The sequence below is a fragment of the Canis lupus genome, chromosome 30, assembly GCF_011100685.1.
Source record: "Canis lupus familiaris isolate Mischka breed German Shepherd chromosome 30, alternate assembly UU_Cfam_GSD_1.0, whole genome shotgun sequence".
NCBI lineage: Eukaryota > Metazoa > Chordata > Mammalia > Carnivora > Canidae > Canis > Canis lupus.
Genome location: NC_049251.1, coordinates 21,523,564 through 21,543,223, shown reverse-complemented (window position 1 = coordinate 21,543,223; position 19,660 = coordinate 21,523,564). Strand labels below are relative to the sequence as shown.

The 19,660-nt window shown below is 35.2% G+C and overlaps 1 protein-coding gene across 2 annotated transcripts in view; it reads left to right on the top strand.

Moving 5' to 3' along the window:
• Nucleotides 1–19,660, top strand: part of NEDD4 (NEDD4 E3 ubiquitin protein ligase) — a 122,885-nt gene that overhangs the window by 13,236 nt on the left and 89,989 nt on the right. The window contains exons 2-4 of one of the 2 annotated variants that reach the window (XM_038580487.1): nt 3,067–3,140; nt 13,100–13,178; nt 13,283–13,321. In XM_038580487.1, the coding sequence (XP_038436415.1) occupies nt 3,067–3,140; nt 13,100–13,178; nt 13,283–13,321 (192 nt within the window). Of the gene's footprint in view, nt 1–3,066; nt 3,141–13,099; nt 13,179–13,282; nt 13,322–19,660 lie in introns of those variants that run through there. The other variant, XM_038580488.1, reaches the window with a different exon arrangement.

Genomic DNA, 19,660 nt, shown 5'->3' with positions numbered 1-19,660 from the left:
GTCTAATAGAATACTTTAATGGGTCTATTTATTCAGTGGGACTTTCCCAGGAAGAAAGGGTGATTGCAAATCTCTTCACATTTTTGGGAATGAGTCTCTGCAGAAAACTGAGATTTCAATTCATGTATTTTCCTAATTTTTAATTCTAACTTATTCTTGTACCTGAGTATTTCCATTCTTTCTTGTAAAATCAGTTATGGATTTAGTTTTGTTTGGGGCTAGCGGAAACATATTTTATCGAGCATCTTTAATAAGGTTTTTTGTATTATCTGAACTTGTCATCTGAGCTTTGGAGCTAATAGAATATTTCCATTATCATATTTATTCAGTGAAACCTCCAGGAATGAGGGTGGAGCATTTAGAAGTAGGGCATTTAGAAGTAGGAGAGATTGAAATAAATACTCCATGATATATATATTTTCTCCTTTTCAGGCCTCTGCTCACAAGGGAATATGACTACTTGCTGATGGAATGATTGTATAATAGAACCCATTATGTTGCTATCTGTTGGGCAACATCTATTTCATATTTGTTGATCTTGTAAATGCTCCTGTGAATACTGCTGTGCTTATGTCCTTGAGTACATGAGTGAGAGTGTATCTAGGGAATAGACCTAAAAGTGGAATTTTTGGATTATTGATTTAGAGCTTTAGTAGATTTTCCAAAAGTGTCTTCAAAATGATTCTTCAATTTATAATTTCACCAACAGCATATTAGAGTTCTCCCTGATTACTGGTGAGATTGAAGATCTTTTCATATGTTTACTGTCCATTCTCTATGATTTCTTGTATTGGGTTTATATTTCACTTATTGGTTTTAGGAGGTTTTTTTTTTAAAATATGTTCTGGATAATCATAATTTGTCAATGGCACACATTTTAGATACTTGCGCCTTGTCTATCTCCTTGACTTCTCATTTTGTTCATGGCATCTCTTCTCGTATAAGAGATATATAATTCTAATGTCAAATCTAGCCACTTTTCCCATTAGGGTTTGTCCTTTCCTACCTCAGTGTCATGGAAATATTCTAAAATTTCTTGGGAAATTTTTGAAGCTTTCTTTTTTGTTTATAAGGCTTAAAGTATCTGGAATTTGTTTTTGTATATAGTATAAGATAGTGATTGAATGTTATTATTTACTTCTGTACTGATTTTTACTCTTCCCTATGAATTTTTTTAAACATTTTATTTATTCATGAGAGACAGAGAGAGAGAGAGAGAGGCAGAGACATAGGCAGAGGGAGAAGCAGGCTCCATGCAGGGAGCCTGACGTGGGACTTGATTCCGGGTCTCCAGGATCACGCCCTGGGCTGAAAGTGGCACTAAACTGCTGAGCCACCTGGGCTGCCCCGCTATGAATTTTACAATTATTTGTTAATACTCATGAAAAAAAATCTGGGTAGGGGGAGTTGGAATTGTATTGAATTTATAGGTTACTTTGGAGAAAACAGACAGTAATATAGAATATTTCCATCCATGAACATAGTGAATTTCTTCATTTATTTAAGTGTTCTTCAATAACTTTTTAAAATTTTACCCATAACAGTTTTTTACATTTTTTATTAATTCTGTTTCTCTGCAGCTAATAGTTTTGCTTACTGGGAATTCTTTAAAATATACATTCTGTTTTATAATATTTTCTTACTCATCTTTTAATTTCAAATGATTTAAAATCTACAGCACGGTTAAAATAGTAGTATAATGAACACCTATATACCCCTCAGCTAGATCCACAAATTGGTAACATTTTACTTATTCCCTTTATGTACATACACAAACAGACACACACTCACATTCAACATTTTTTTTGCTGAGTGATTTAAGAGTAAATTGTACTTTATCACACTTTATCCCTGAATATTTCAATATGTATCTCAAAAGACATTCTTTTTTTTTTTTAATTTTTATTTATTTATGATAGTCACACAGAGAGAGAGAGAGAGGCAGAGACACAGGCAGAGGGAGAAGCAGGCTCCATGCACCGGGAGCCTGATGTGGGATTCGATCCTGGGTCTCCAGGATCGCGCCCTGGGCCCAAGGCAGGTGCCAAACCGCTGCGCCACCCAGGGATCCCTCAAAAGACATTCTTATATAAAACATTATAATAGCATTAAGATATCCAGAAAATTTAAGACTTGATATATTACAGTTTCAATATACTATGGTTTTATTTAAAGCATATCTACTTGATATATTACAGTATCAACATACTATGTTTTTATTTAATGTGTAATCTATTAAATGGGATTTTTAAAAGAATGAGCACAGGGTGAAAAAGAGAGAGAGAGGCAAACCAAGAAACAGATACTTAACTATAGAGAACAAACTAATGGTTACCAGAGGGGAGGTAGGATTAAACAGGTGATGGGAATTAAGGCCTGTGCTTGTGGTGAGCACTGGGTGTTTTGTATAAGAGTTGAGTCACTATATTGTATATCTGAAACTAATGTACTGTATGTTAACTAACTGGAATTTAAATTAAAACCTAAAAATAATAATTACCTTTCTAAATAGTTATTACTAATGATTATAAACTCTTCATTTTGTGTTATTGTGTACATAGCAACAATGATAGATATTAGTACTAAGAATTTGACTATAGATTTTCTTGGAAGCAGTGATAAGTTCTTAATGTAATAATTTAACTCTAGGGTTTTTTGTCTTTTCTTTGTAGATAATCAAGTTATCTAGGAATAACAATGTAGTTTTTATTTTCTCCTATGTAGCTTTTTTTTTTTTTTAAGATTTTATTTATTCATGAGAGACTCAGAGAGAGAGAGAGGCAGAGACATAGGCAGAAGGAGAAGCAGGCTTCCTTCTGGGAGCCTGATGCAGGATTTGATCCTGTGACAGTGGGATCATGCCCTGAGCCAAAGGCAGAAGCTCAACACCTGAGCCACTCAGGGGTCCCTCCTATATAGCTTTTAATCAAATTAATTATTGAAAAAGAGTCTTCCAAGTAATTTTAATATCCTGATTACTTTATTTGATATGTATATATTTAAAAGTATGTGTCTTAGACATGTTATAAAGTATGTGAAAATAATATATAATTTTTTATATTTCAGGAAAATTCACGAATTGTGAGGGTCAAAGTTATAGCTGGAATAGGCCTTGCGAAAAAGGATATCTTGGGAGCTAGGTAAGTATATTAGGTTGGGTTGTATTTTATTTTATTTTATTATTATTCTTAAAGATTTTATTTGAGAGAGAGAGAATGCAGAACGAGAAACAGAGCACAAACAGGGGGAGGGGCAAAGAGAGAAGCAGACTCCTCATTGAATGGGGAGTCTGACTCGGGCTTGATCTCAGGATCCTGGGATCATGACCTGAGCTGAAGGCAAACATTTAACCTACTGAGCCACCCAGGCTCCCCAGGGTTGTAATTTTAAACTGTGCTGGTTGACAATATTTTCTAAATAGATGAATAATTGAATAATAATATTTTTGGTAAATTATTGTGCAAAGTGGAATGATTACATTTCCAGTAGATTTCTCAGTATCTGAACTACCACATGGCAATGGTGGGAATTCTGGAAGGAATAGACCCAGAGAGTATATTCCCAAACTTTGTCTCTGGATATTTGCTGACCCTGAATAACACATGTGATAGCAGATTCAAAACAGCTTAGCTAAAGAAAAAAGATCTGAATAGAGATATGAGTTGCTGCCTAAGAAACGTGGTTATGGTTCTTGTCCAAATAAGATAATTAACCTATAGTCTCTACAATTTAACACTAATAATGTCCAGGATATACTCCAAAATTAATTGATCTATGAGGAATCAGGAAGATGGAACACATTCTCAATAGAAAAAGGAATATATGCTCAAAAACATGTTTAATACTTGACACATATTGTACCACTAAGGATTAGAAACCTCAAGAATGAGATAGAAACCATAAAAAATGAAAATTCTAGAACTGAAAAATACAATATTTGAAATTAAAAATTGAGTGGAATTAATAGAATTCAGATGAAGAGGAAAACTTAATTGAACTTAAAATTAGGTCAATAGGAATTATTTCCTAATTAGCAAACAAGAGATACAGGGCCCATGGGTGGCTTAGTTGGTTGTGTCCAACTCTTGATCTCAGCTCAGGTCTCAATCTCAGGGTGAGGAGTTCAAGCCCTGTCTTGGATTCCACACTAAGTGTGGAGCCTACTGAAGAGATAGACAAAGATAGAAAAAGTTTTTAAAAATGAACAGTGACTCAGGGACTCGTTAGATAATATTAGACAGTCTAACATACATGAAGTTAGAGTCCTAGAAATAGAGAAAGAATAAGGAAAACATTTTCTTAAAAGATTTTATTTATTTATTCATGAGAGACACACAGAGAGGCAGCAGGCAGAGGGAGAAGCAGGCTTGCTTCAGGGAGCCTGATGTGGGACTCGATCCAAGGACCCCAGGATCACGACCTGAGCCAAAGGCAGACGCTCAACCCCTGAGCCACCCAGGTGCCCCAGGAAAACATTTTTAAAAGAAATAATGGCCAATTAAAAAAAATTGACAAAAGACACAAATATATAGTATCCAAAAATCCCAAGCAGAATAACACTAAGAACCACCATTGAGGACATCATAGTCAAGCTGTTGAAAGCCAAGTATAAAGAAAAATCCCGACAGAAGAAAGAGAAGGAAACATATTATATACATAAGAACTACAATTCAGTTAAGGGCTGACTTGTCCCCATAAACTATGTAGGCCAGAAGAAAATGGAAGAATAGAATAACAACTGTCAATCCAGAATTCTGTATTCAGTGAAAATGTCCTTCAGGATGATGACAAAATAATGACATTTTCAGATAAAAGAGAACTATGAGATTTTATCATTGGCAGACTTGCCCTGTAAGAAGAAATAAATGAAATTCTTCCAACTAAAAAATAATAGATAACAGAAACTCAGATCCTCAGAAAGGAATAAGAAAATGGTATTTGGTAATATGAAAAAGATTTTTGTTTTCATAACTTAAACATATGCCTGTTTGAATCACAACTTATAACATTACTTGCAGGATTTTTATTATATGTAGATGGAATATATATAACAACTATGGTGTAAAGGACAGTGGGTTATTTTCACAAAAAGAACAACTATTTTTAGTTTCTGCCTATGCATTTTACATTATGACAACCCTGCTCACATGCAGAGTCTGGACATTTAGATAAGGATCTGAGCTTGGGATTCCTGCCACAAGTTACCCCTATGCTTTTCCCAGGGCACCTTTTTAAAATAACTACTTAGAGTTAAGCCCACAAAAAGTTAGTGACCTCCACCCAACCACTTTATAAGTAATAGGTGCTTGTCACCCTGTTCTTTCTCTTCTTCACTCATGACCCGGTAGCGGAGGACTGCCCCTTGTATGGCCCATTGCTTCTCCCCATTTTCTTCTGTTTCTTGGGTCTGTAAGTAACAAATCTTGTGACTTTACTTCCTTTGTGTTGGAATAGTAAAATGCCTTCAGTCAAAATGACCGTGGGGTTTTCACTTCCCCAAAGTGGGAGTTCAGATGCTGAGGAAGCTACCTGTCAACCCCATGTGGGTGGTTTATTCCTCCTCACTCAGCAGATCCTAATCTGCATATTCTTAATTTAATACACCAGCTCTGTCTCCTCAACACAGTTATGGACCTGGTTAGTAGGTACAACATTAAATGTAAGTGGAACAAAAAATTAAGGGTGCACTTTGTAATACCTAGATAAACCACTGAAAACAATGTAAAGAATTATAGTCATATTTTTAGATGAAATTCCTGAAAAAATAAAATAATTAAAGGCCAGAAAAGGAAGACTAAATGATCTAAATGATAAAAAAAAAGGAAGGAAGAAAAAAAGAAAGAAAAGGAAAAAAAGGGAAGGGAAAGAATAGAAAATCAATAATAAATTGGTAGATCTAAATCCAACCTTATCAATAATAACATTAAACATTGGTGGACTAAGGTAAGTATGAGACAGAAATTGTTAGAATGGATTGAAAAATAAGACCTGATTACATGTTGTTTATAAAAGATAAATTTAAAATATAAAGATACAACTAAGGTGAAATAAAATAGACCCAAAGAAATATGCCATGCAGATAGTAAGCATAAAAAGACTGAAGTCATATATTAATATCTGATAAAGTAGATTTCAACACCAGAAAGTATTTGCAGACATGTCATAACAATAAAAGAGTAACCAGTAGGCCATAACAATCATAAATCATAAGTAAATTATAAAACAATCATAAATGTATATATGTTAGCAGAACTTGAAAATATATGAAGCAAAGCTAGACAGAATTAAAAGGATAAATAAAAAAGATAAATAAAAAATTCCGGGATCCCTGGGTGGCACAGCTGTTTGGCGCCTGCCTTTGGCCCAGGGCGCGATCCTGGAGATCCGGGATCGAATCCCACGTCAGGCTCCCGGTGCGTGGAGCCTGCTTCTCCCTCTGCCTGTGTCTCTGCCTCTCTCTCTCTCACTGTGTGCCTATCATGAATAAATAAAAATTAAAAAAAAAAAAATTCCACAATCATAGTTGGAGACATTAACACCTCTCTCAGCAGTCAATGAAACAGCTAGGTTAGAAAATCAACAAAAACGTAAATTTGTACAATATTATGAGCAACTTCAACATAAGGAACACTATTTATAACAACTGCATATATACATTCTTTTCAGATGGACATAGTACATTCACTAGCATAGCTCATAAATGTATTATTTATTTAAGCATGACTATGATTATCACAAACTTAGCAGCTTAAAAGAACAAACTATCTCGTAGTTTCTGTAGGTCAGAATCCTTGCACGGTTTAGCAGTGTTGTCTGCTTCAGGGTCTCCTAGAACTGCAATCAAAGTATTGGCCAGGGCTGTGGACTCATCTGAGGCTTATTTGAGAAAGGATCCACTTTCAAACTTATGTGGTTGTTGGTAACATTCAGTTCCTTGCAGATTGCCAGACTGGGGCTTCAGTTTTGCTGGCTGTCAGCCAGGAGCCACCCTAAGCTCCTTGCTGCATGACCTTCTTTATATGGTAGCTTGCAACCTAATAGCATGCTTTTTCAATGCTAGCAAAGGAGGGAATTTAAGAATAGATGGATTATAACTTTATATAATAAAATGTCATACATTTGTCACTTTTGCCATAATGTATTGTTTAGGATACATAGGTCCTTCCTACATTTAAGAGGAGGTAACACAAAAGGTAACACAACCTGACATTAGCAGGTGGGGATAATAGGAGCTACTCTAGAGCCTGCCAGCCGTAATATGTTGGGCCATAAAACAATAAATCAAACTGCAAAATTCACATTCTTTTCAAATGCATGTGGTACATTCACAGACATAGACCATATTAGGACAAGTCTCAGGAATTTTGAAAACATTGAAATTATATACAGGATATTCTCTGATAACAGTGGGATTAAGTTATAAATAATTACATGATATTTAGAAAAATCCCAAATATTTAGAAATAAAACAGTATTCTTCTAAATGATTTATGGGTCAAAGAAGAAACAAGAGAAATTAGAAAACATTTTGAACAGAATGAACAATGTAGATGAAAATATAGCAAGATCAAAATTTGTGGGATGCAGCTAGAGTAATACTTAAAGGAAAATGTATAGTTTTAAAATGCCTACCTTAGAAAAGGAATAAAATCTAATGAATGATTTGAGTTCTGATCTTAAGAAATTAGAAAAAAGGGCAGCCTGGGTGGCTCAGTGGTTTAGCGCCGCCTTCAGCCCAGGGTGTGATCCTGGAGACCCCAGATTGAGTCCCATGTCAGGCTCCCTGCATGGAGCCTGCTTCTCCCTCTACCTGTGTCTCTGCCTCTCCCTCTCTCTCTCCCTGTGTCTCTCATGAATAAATAAATGAATAAATAAATCTTAAAAAAAATTTAGAAAAAGAAGAGCAAGTTAGTTCCAAAGTAAGAAGGAAGAAAATACATAAAGGCAGAAATTAGTGAAATAGAAAATACATAATGATAGGAAAAAAATCATTGCAGTCAAAAGCTTCTTTTTTGAAGGGATCAATGAAAATTTTAAACTTCCATCTAAAAAAAAAAAATTTCCATCTAGATTGATCAAAAACAAAAGGGAGAAGGTACAAATTACCATAATGGGAATGAAAGCAGAGGTATTGCTATACATCCTATGGAATTGAAAAAGACAAAAAGGGAACACTGCACAACTTCATATCAATAAGGAATTATATACAACATAGATGAAATAGAGAAAATCCTTGGAAGACACAAATTACCAAAATTAATCACAGAAGAAATAACTTGAATCGCCCTAAATCAAACAGTATATAACAATATATGACCAGGTGGACATTTTCCCAGGAACATAAAGTTTATGCAACATTTAAAAAAAAGTAAATCAGTGTAGGCTATAGTAGAAGTGCCTTCTCTTCCAGCCTCTTTGGTCTCAACTGTAGAAACAAGATAACAAAGGGGACGTCATCATTTGGAAAGCATCACAGACATACACGGTGTGCCGCAACTGTGGCCCTAAGGCATTCAGAAGTCAAATATGGCTATCCTGCCAAGAAGAAGAGAAGCTACAACTGGGGTGCTAAGGCTAAAAGATAAAATACCACTGGGACTGGTTGAATGAGGCACCCAAAAATTATATTCTTCAGATTCAAGTGTGGATTCCATGTAGGAACAACTAAACTCTGTTGGGGCATTTGGATCATCTTAAGGATTTCAACAGTTAGTCACACAATAAATTTTCTGTTTTTTTTTTTTTAAACCTATCAATGTAATTCATCATATTAATATATACAGAAGAAAAAAATACATTCTTCAGTAGTAGAAAGTACATTTGGCAAAACCCAACGTCTGTTCATGGTAAAAAAAAAAAAATCTCGGCAAGCTAGGAATAAAATGTAAGATTGGTTTAACATCCAAAAATTAACTAATGTAGTTCATCATATTAATAGAATACAAGAAAAATACACGATCATTTCAATGAAAGCAAAAAAGCATCTGACAAAATTCAGCACCCATTCATGATAGAAACTCCTAATAAACTAGGGAGAAGTGGAAATATCCTAAACCTGAATAGTGACAGCCTGAATGTTTTCTACTTAAATTCAGGAATAAGACAAAGTTTTGTGCTCTTACAGTCAATTCAACACTGTACTGGATGTCCTAGCTGTATAATGTAGCAAGGAGAAAAAATTGAAGAAATGCAGACTGAAAAGGAAGAAACTATCTTTATTTGCAGACAACATGATCATGTACATGGAAAGCCTTAAAGAATCTACAAAAATATCTGCTAGACCTAATAGGGTACAAGGCCATAAGATACAAATTCAGTGTACCAAAATCAATTATATTTTTATGTCCTATCAGTGAACAGTTGGAAAATAAATTTTAAAAATATCCATTTACATAAAAATAAAACTCAGAGGGGCCCCTGGGTGGCTCAGTTGGAAGGATCTGATTCTTGATCTTAGCTCAGGTCTTGATCTCAGGGTCATGAGTTCAAGCCCCATGTTGGGCTTTACAATGGCCATGTAGCCTACTGAAGAACAAACAAACTTAGAAATAAATCTAACAAAAGATTTGCAGGAACTATGCACTGAAAACCACAAAACATTGCTGAGGGAAATCAAAGATCTAAATCAATGGATAAATATGTTCATGAACTAGAAGATTCATTCATTTTGTTAGAGTTTTATCTTTCTTCAAATTAATTAGATTTGGCACAATCCCGATCAAAATCCTAGCATGTTTTTCTGGAGAAATTAATAAATTGACTCCATTATTTTTATAGAAGGTCAAGGACATAGGATAAACCAAAACAATTTCATAAAAGAACAAAATTGGAGAAGTTATGCTACCTAATTTGAAAACTTACTGTACAGCTATAGTAATCAAAACAGTGGCATTGGCATAAGAATAGATATATTGTTCAATGGAATAGAAGAAAAAGTTTTGAAACACATGCACACGTATATATGGCTGGTTGCTTTTCAACAAAAAGTGTTAAGGATAATCATAAGGATAATTCAAGAGAAGGATAATCTTTGGTACTGGAACAGTGGGTTATCTGTATGGAACAAAATAAACCTCATTCCTACCACATATCATATAGAAAATGAATAAGAGCTAAAATTCTAAAACTTCTACAAGGACACATAGGAGAAAAACTGTGCTCTACTGGGTTACACATAGATTTCTTAAGTGAGACTTAGAGAGTGTGAACCATAAAGGAAGAAAAATATTGAAATGGACTTGATCGTAATTAAATACTTTTGTTTGAGGGGCACCTGAGTGGCTCAGTGGTTGAACATCTACCTTTGGCTCAGGGCATGATCCCAGGGTGCTGGAATTGAGTGCTGCATCAGGTTCCCTGAGGGGAGCCTGCTCCTCCCTCTGCCTATGTCTCTGCCTTTCTCTCTGTGACTCATGAATAAATAAATAAAATCTTTAAAACAAAACAAACTTTTGTTTGAGAGACACAGGTAAGAATAGGAAAAGGCAAGCCATAGATTAGAAGATATTTTCAAAACATGTATTTGATAGAAGCCTTTAATTCATAATACATAAAGACCTCTTACAACTCAAAAATAATATGATAAAAACAGCCAGCTAAAAAATGGGCAAAATTCTTCTCAGACCTTTTAGTTATGAATAAGAGCAATAAGTAGTTTTTCTTATGATATTAGGAATAATGTATTCCTAATGTATTGGCATAATTTATTTGAATGTCTTTAATTTTGATATTAACATCAGCCTAAATCTATTTTTGCTACCAGATGATAGCTGTTGTCATGTACATGATTTCCCTCTGCATTGTATTCATCTGTTACTCAATGTTAGTCTTTATTTTTCCATGTTGGAAATATGTATTTCATGAGTATCTGTAAATCATGACAGACAATGCATACCATTTTTTGAGACTTCTGTTTTGGGTTATGCAATGATAAGAAGTTGCTAGTGTGTTTTATTCATGGTGATTTTATCTTCCTCTGTTACCCTCAGAGTATACTATTTTTTAAAAAGCATATGTGCAAATCTTCTGTCTAGCTGTGTGTAAGATTATTTTCTATTTAAGTCCCACCCTTCCACCTATACCCTATTTTCCCTCAAAACTCCTGCCAATTCATTTTTCCCCCTTTATATAGCTAGTTGACTGTGAATAAGTAACATGGAAAAAGGCAAAAAAAAAGGGGGGGGGGTGACAAAACTCTGAAACAGACATTGTGGACTATCCAGGTGAAAGTGTCTAGCTGGGTGGTAAGATTGAAGATATGTATTTATATTTACATTTAATATTTATATTTGAGAGTACATAGTTATTAAACCCATAGATGATATTGTGAAGGGAAAATGTTGAAAGAACAAAAGGCCAAAGGTAATACTTTAGGGAATTTCAGTATTTAAGTAGTAGATTGCAGGAGAGGAGACTAAAAAAGAGACCGAGATGGAGCAGTTAGAATAGTATGAGGACAGGGGCAGCCCAGGTGGCTCAGCGGTTTAGCGCCGCCTTCAGCCCAGGGCCTGACCCTGGAGACCCGGGATCGAGTCCCACGTCAGGCTCCCTGCATGGAGCCTGCTTCTCCCTCTGCCTCTGTGTGTGTGTGTGTGTGTGTGTGTCTCTCATGAGTAAATGAATAAAATCTTAAAAAAAAAAAAAAAAAAAAAGAAGAATAGTATGAGGACAACCAGAAAGGGGTTGCATCATGAAAGCAAATGAGATTAGTTTCAAAGAGTAAGTCATCAGTAGCATCGAATATAGAGAGGACCAACAAAATAAGTTCCTGGAGAGTGTTGATTGTTTAAGCAAAATTGGTGACTTTTGGAGAGCAATTTCAGAGCAGTGGTTCAAAAGGGGAGGTAGAAACCAAATTCTGGGGCTTTCAAGAGCAGTGGGAACCGAGGAAATAAAGAAAGGGACAAGTGATTGGCTATATGGCCTCTGGAACCAGGTGCTTGAGTGTCAGTTCTTGCTCTTGCACTGACTAGCTGTATAGTCTGTGATGAGTTGCTATCTCTCTGTACAAAATAAAGACAATAACCATACCTATTTCATAGGTAGTTATAAGGATCCCAAGAGTTAATATATATAAACTCTTAGAATGGTGCCTGGCACAGAGTAATTGTTATATAAGTATGAGTCGTTATTGTTATTAATATTATTGGAGATTATTTTCTTGGAAAATTTGGGATGGGAAGAAAGACAATCTAGCTCAGTCTGCTGGAGGAAGGAGGGAGGGTTAAAAATGTACTTATATGATTAGAAAAATGTAGGTCAAAAAAAACCCTGAAAATATAGAAGGGAGAAGTGAAAACAGATGATGCAAGGTTCCAGAGTAGGTGGGAGGAACTCGCACAAGGAGGAATTGGCCTCAAACAGGGCACAATACCTGAATCACTGAGGTTAGGTGCAAGGGTGAGTTATGATGAAAACCAGGATGTAGGAGTGGCCTGTTGGCTTTGATTTTTTTCAATTACCATTTTCAATTAAAGGTAAGGTTGTATGAAGAAGTGGGAGGAGGAGTTGGTGGTAGAGAATCATGAGTATTTGGGAGATTTGGAAATGGGAGAAATTTGACCACAGACGAGTAGTGTCTAGAGTCTTTTGCTTTGCAAACTTAAATATCACAAGATTTTTTTCTTTTCCATGTATCTTGGTAGAAGGGGTTATATAACACATAATTATTTTAAACTGAAAAGCACTCCATCTTATTTTATAAAAAGTCTTTGCACTCATGAGATAACTTGGAACAGCCTGAGGTCTTGCAAAGCTAGTCTTGAGAATCATTAAATTAACTATCTTAACCCCAAAAAAGAAAGAAGGTAATAAAAATTGAACAAAATTTCAAAAATCTAAAAAGGTTGGAAATCATTAAGTTGGACTAAAAGTTTTTCTTTCCAATTCTTTTTTTTTTTTTCTTTCCAATTCTTTATCTATTTCACTAACACGGTACTTTAGCTTTTTAACAAGATGCAAAAATTACTATAATTACTTACTGCTGCCTAAGGAACCCTTCCTTTTAAGCATAGGAAATAATTGTAGGAATTGCTAATAATTGAGCAATCTGAGTTTGGGAATAAGCAACAATTATTATTATTATTTTTTATTTTAACAGTGATCCTTATGTGAGAGTGACGCTATATGACCCAATGAATGGAGTTTTTACAAGTATGCAAACGAAAACCATTAAAAAGGTTAGACTTAGCAGTATTCAAAAAAGTTTTAAATATACTTTGTTTTATTTTTCTATGACAAAATATAAAAAAAAATTAGTTATACTATGTTTATTGTCTTTTAGACTTTGAATCCAAAATGGAATGAAGAAATATTATTCAGAGTAAGTATGTATTTTATTTCAATAAAACAGCAAACAGATTTTCTCAGGTTAGAATGATGTTACCATTTATAATATTCTAAAATGTATTTTATATAAGAATTTGTCTAGATTTTTAAAATTTTTAAAAGAGTTAAATCTAGTTATCCCCTTGATGACATGGTCCTAGAACCATTTATCTTATAAAAAAAACATGTATATAAGTAACAAAGAAGTAAAAAGCAACTGTAAACCTGGAATTATCTTATTATACTTTAATTCTTATTTAGAGACTGTATAATAGTCTTGTTCTAGTTTAGCAGATTTTGGTGTTTTCCCTTAAAGATCATGTGATATGTGATATTTCTCTTTCCCCAGTCATTTATTAAATAGACTGATCTGGACAAGAGATGATGAGGGCCTACCACTAAATAAATTCTTTTCTTCTTATATACTCTTCATTCACATTCCTGCCTTTCCCCTCACCCTTCCTCCCTACACATAAGAGCAGACTCCAAATAAGCAGTTATTTCATACTCCTCAGGGTGGCCCTCAAGTTGACAATGTCTCTTTGTACCTAGAATCCTTGAATCCTAGAATCCTTGCTTATGCCAGAACCAACAACTTCCCAGCAGTGGTAGAGATAGAAAATAGTAATCTCCCTTTCCCTACTGGATCATTCCTATTGGTACATTCCATCCTTTAAAGGTCCTGCCTTGACCTACTTCTGGACTTACTTCTCTGTTTACCTGAATAATCAACTTTCTTTTTTTGTTGTTTGTTTGTTAAAGATTTTATTTATTCATTCATTCATTCATTCATTCATTCATTCATTCATGAGAGACAGAGAGAGAGAGGCAGAGACATAGGTGGGACTCAATCCTGGGACCCCAGGATCATGCCCTGCGCCGAAGGCAGGCACTAAACCACTGAGCCACCCAGGAGAACAAATAATCAACTTTCTTGAAAGAGTTGCCTGCCCCCTATCATGTCTGCTTCTCTAATGCATTTCTTAACCCACTCTAATCTAACTGACATCTGCATCGTTGGAATAAAACTGCTCTTACTAAGATCACCACTGACCTCCGTGTTGCCACATTCATCTAATCCCATCCTACTTACATGCTCAGCAATGGTTGATGTAGCTGACCATGCCCAAAACACCAGCCTCTCTGGAGGCTTGTATGGTGCCACAGTGGATTTCAGTCAGAAAAACAGAAGCCTCTCTTCTATATTCCACATTTGAAGATTTTTTTTTATACGTTTTGTTTTGTTTTAATAAAGTGAATTAGAAGGGAAGAAATTGCTGAAGCAAATGTCTGAGAAGCTGTTACTGAAGATCCAGCCAACAGCACCAACTAGAGTGCTTCTGGTTTTTCTTGTGTAGAGAAGGAGATCTCCCTTACTCTATTTAGTATGGCATGAAAACAGAATTTTAAATCAGTTTGGAAATTTTGGATTCTGGAGGAAATGGTATTGAGTCAACTGGATAGTCATATGGGGAAAAATGAAGCTAAATTTCTGGCTTACTTTCACCAGAATAAATTCCAGATTTGGTAACCTCTGGTTTTGATTGTTTCTTTGGCACAAATATTACTTAGGAGAGAATTTTAGAATTCCCAAGTGGCTGAGTGTTTTATTTATTTATACTTTTATTATTATTTTACTGATTTTATTGTGTTTTTCTTAGACATATATGTGTTTTCAATGTATTGAGGTTTTTCTGTACCTCTTACTCTTTTTTCTTTCTAATATAATTGGCTTACACATATCAAATAATGTTTAGCTGTAATAGGGATGGATGTTTGTTTTGTTTCCAATTATAATGGGAATTAACCCAGCTTTTCTTCATTAAACATAGCTTTTTATTTTTTATCACATTAAAAAGGTATTCAGCTATTGTTATTTTTCAAAAATTAAAAATAAATTGGACACCTCCAATTTTAGCCATGCTGCAGTAATAAGGAATTGAGCTTAACCTGATGCTATAAAGAACTGTAAAGGTATTAAGGATGTCAGCAGGATGTAAAGTCTCACAAGAGAATATTCAGAATGTGTATAAAATTTTTTTACATACAACAAACCACAACAGTATGACCAATCCTCAAAAGAAGAGAAGTGCCAATCATAAAATAATGCAGACATTGGAGTTAGCAGAACAGCTAATACTATATTAAAGCATCTATTATAACCATTATAGTTATGCTCCATGATGTAAAAGTAAACACTCTTGAAATGAATGGGAAGATACATATTCTAAGTAGAGAATAAAAACTGTAAAAAAGGATGAAATAGAAATATTAGAATTTAAGAACATTCTGAAATTTTTAAAATCACAGAATAAGCTCAGTAGCAGAATGAAGATAACAGTGAAAAAGCATTACTGAACTTAAAGATAAGCAGTAGAAATGATCCAATCTGAAGAACAGAAAATAAAGATTGGAAAAAAAATTAGTAGAGACTGAGGGATCTGTGGACAATATTAAAAGAGTTTAATAGTTGGGTCATTGAAATCTCAGAAGAGGAAGAAGACATTGATGGAAAAAAATATTGAAAGAGATAATGGCCAAAAACTTTCAAATCTTTAAAGCTTAAAGAAAAACACAGAGTATATGCAAAGAAAACCATGCTCAGACACATCCTAGTCAAATTGCTGGAACCAAAGGTAATGGAGAAATTTTGAAGACAGCTTGGAAAATGGTAGTGGAATAATGATTTAAATAGCAAAAGGTTTCTCCTTAGATGCTATGGTGAAACAATATAATTAAGGTAACAAAGGAAGAAAGAAGAGTCAACTCAAAGTTCTATACCTAACAAAAATATCCTTCAGGAATGATAGAGTAATAAAGGTATTCTAAGCTGAGGAAAAATAAGAGAATTTATTGCCAATAGATGTACTCTAAAGAAAATGCTAGGGATCCCTGCGTGGCGCAGCGGTTTAGCACCTGCCTGTGGCCCAGGGCGCGATCCTGGAGACCTGGGATCAAATCCCACGTCGGGCTCCCGGTGCATGGAGCTTGCTTCTCCCTCTGCCTATGTCTCTGCCTCTCTCTCTCTCTCTCTCTCTCTCTGTGACTATCATAAATAAATAAATAAATAAATAAATAAATAAATAAATAAATAAATAAAAAGAAAATGCTAAAAGAAATTATCTGGGCTAAAAGTAAATGATATTGAAGTAAATTTAACTTTAGAAATGAAAAAGCAACACCGAGAGTAAATATTGGTTATTATAATATATTATGTTCTCCTCTTGCATAACTTAAAATATTTATGGCTGTTGAAAGCAAAAATTCTAACACTGGTGATATTTATGTAGGTATAGTACATATCACAGGTATAACATAAAGGAGTGAGGACAAGATGAACTTTTTGGTTATAGGGCTTCTACATATTACCTCAAGTGGCTCAATATTCACTTTAAGTAATCCACAAAAAGTTAAGTAATCCCTAGTACAACTACTGAAAAATAATGGAGAGATATAGCCAAAAAGACAGTAATAAATAAAAAACCCAGCAAATTCATCAAGAACCTACAGATATTAAATGGATAGTAAGGGATGCTATGAACAACTCTGTGCCCTTAAATTCATTAACTTAGATGAAATCAACCAATTCCTTTTTTAACTTTATTATTTTTTAAAAGATTTTATTTATTCATGAGAGATACAGAAAGAGAGAGAGAGAGGGAGAGACACAGGCAGAGGGAGAAACAGGCTCCCCTCAAGAAGCCCGATGTGGGACTCAATCCCAGACCCCAGGATCACACCCTGAGCCAAAGGTAGATGCTCAACCATTGAACCGCCCAGGCATCCCCAACCAATTCTTTTTAAAGGTATGTAGTACCAGAACTTTAAGAAGATATAAATTACCTGAAAAGTTTTATAACTCTTAAAGAAGCTGCATTTGAAGTTAAAAACCTTCCAACAAAGAAAACTTCAGGCCCAGGTGGTTTTGCTGCTGAATTCTATCACACATTTAAGGAATAAATAATTCTAATCATACACAGTGTCTTACTGAAAACAGAGAAGGGAACATGTCCCAATTCATTCATGAGGCCATCATTACCCTGATACCAAAACCAGACAAATATTTTATAAGAAAAAACTGTGAAACATTAACCCTCACGACCATAGCCATTTTGGGGTAAGTTTACCAAATTGGGTCCCTCCCATTCTGAAAGGGCCAGTAATTCATTCTCAGATTACTTCTTGGTATGGGTTTGCCTTTTCAGTTTGCAGAACATCAACCAGCAAAACTGTCTGGGGACTTACAGGTGCATGTTTTATAGGGTTAGAAATCCACATATTTCAACCCTCTAGGGGACCCAATTCATAGTTAAAGAAGTGCAGGAATGAACTCATGACAATGGGATCCATTGGTTATATCACCTGTCACATCATCCAGAAGCCGGATCCTCAAAGAATACTGGAATGGCCTACAGTAGGCACAATTGAAGCACCAGTATGGAGACAATAGTCTGCAAAGATGGGGGGCCAGTTTATTCACTAAACCAGAGACTTCGGTATGAAGCTGTGCTTGCAACAGAAAGGAGTTAGAAGTAGGAGTGGCCCCACCTGTCATCATTTCCAAACAAAATGGAGGACTATGTGCTTTCCAGCCTAGAACTCTGGGCTTTCCTGAGTTAGAGGTCTAAGTTCCCAAAGGGAGCACACTCAGTCCAAGGGAGATAGCGAGTCCCATCAAACCAGTCTTCAGCTGTTGCCAGAGCACTCTGGACTCCCTGTGTTTGGGAACCAGCAGGCAATTGAGGCTGTTATTTGGTTGAGCTTGCATGTATAGTCATTCTCCAAAATCTATCTGGATTTTGCAAGGACCACACTGGAGAATTAAATGAACCTGTTATAGGAACCACCCTTGTATCCTTTAGAGCTTTAGTAGTGGTATTAATCTTTGACATTCCCACCAGGTTGCAAGATTTTTGTTTGCATTTTAAACAGCTTTATTGAGATATAATTTACATAACATACAATTCACCCTCTCAAATTTTACCATTCAGTGGTTCTTAATGTATTTATAGTGTTGTGCAACCATCAACAAAATCAACTTTTAGAACATTTTCATTAGCCTGAAAAAAAAAGCCAGGCCCATTATCTGTCATTTTCCATTTTTCTCCAACACCTGCTCCTCGTCCCAGGCAACCACCAATCTACTTTCTGACTCAAGTTTGCCTATTTTGACCATTTCATGTAAATGGTTTCACTTAGTATGTGGTCTTTTGTGTCTGTTTTCTTTCACTTGGCATGTTTCCAAGGTTTAACCATGTTACAGCATGTATCAGTACTTCATTTATTTTTATTTCCAAATAATATTCTATTGTATGGATAATCACATTCTATTTATCCATGAATCAGTTGATGGACATTTGGGTTGTTTCTGCTTTTTAACTATAACAAATAGCATGTGAATATATATTGTCATTTGGAAGTATATACCTAGGAGTAGGATTGCTGGGTCGTATGAAGAAATGCCAAACTGTTTTCCAAAGTGGCTTCCACTTTACATTCTCACCAGCAGTATATGAGTTTTGATTTCTCCACATCCTTGATAACACTTGTTGTTATCTATGTTTTTATTACAGCCCTCCTAGTGTGAAATGGTATTGCACTATGGTTTTGATTTGTATTTCTCTGATGGCTAATGATAATGAACATCTTTTCATGAGTTTATTGAACATTTGTATATCTTCTTTGGAGAAATGTCTGTTTGGATTCTTTGCCCATTTTGTAATTGGATTATTTATCTTTATTATTGAGTTGTCATAGTTCTTTGTATTTTTGGATACAAGTCCCTGTCAGATACATGATTTGCAAAAATTTTCTTCCTTTCCATGGGTTGTCTGTTTTGATTTTATTGATGGTATTCTTTGAAGCATGAAAGTTATTAATTTTGAGGATGTTCAATTTATTTTTTCTTTTATTGCTTGTGCTTTTATTGTCATATCTAATCAATGTTTTGGATGTATTACCTTGACCAGAGGGAGAACAGTTTCAGAGGCTTCCACTTGGCTTTCTCACTTTGAGTAGCTCTTATTCCATAAGCCATGGATTCAACGTGGTGGTGGTGGTAGTGAGGGGACCCAAGTTCCAGTGTGTCAATGACAATTTTACATTGAAAACCAGGGAAATGACTACTGGGTGGAACCACAGAACCAGTGGACTCAGTACAAGCTGAATTTCAGCCAGGACATTTCCCCAGTACACTACTGGAGAAGTCTCTAGGAATTGACCACTACCTTAAGCCAGGGACTATATGTGTCCCACTTTCTTCTCAGGGTGGGGAGCTTCTTGACAGCAGGTAAGTGTGGACTGGTCCTAAAACCCCACCACTCATACCATCTGT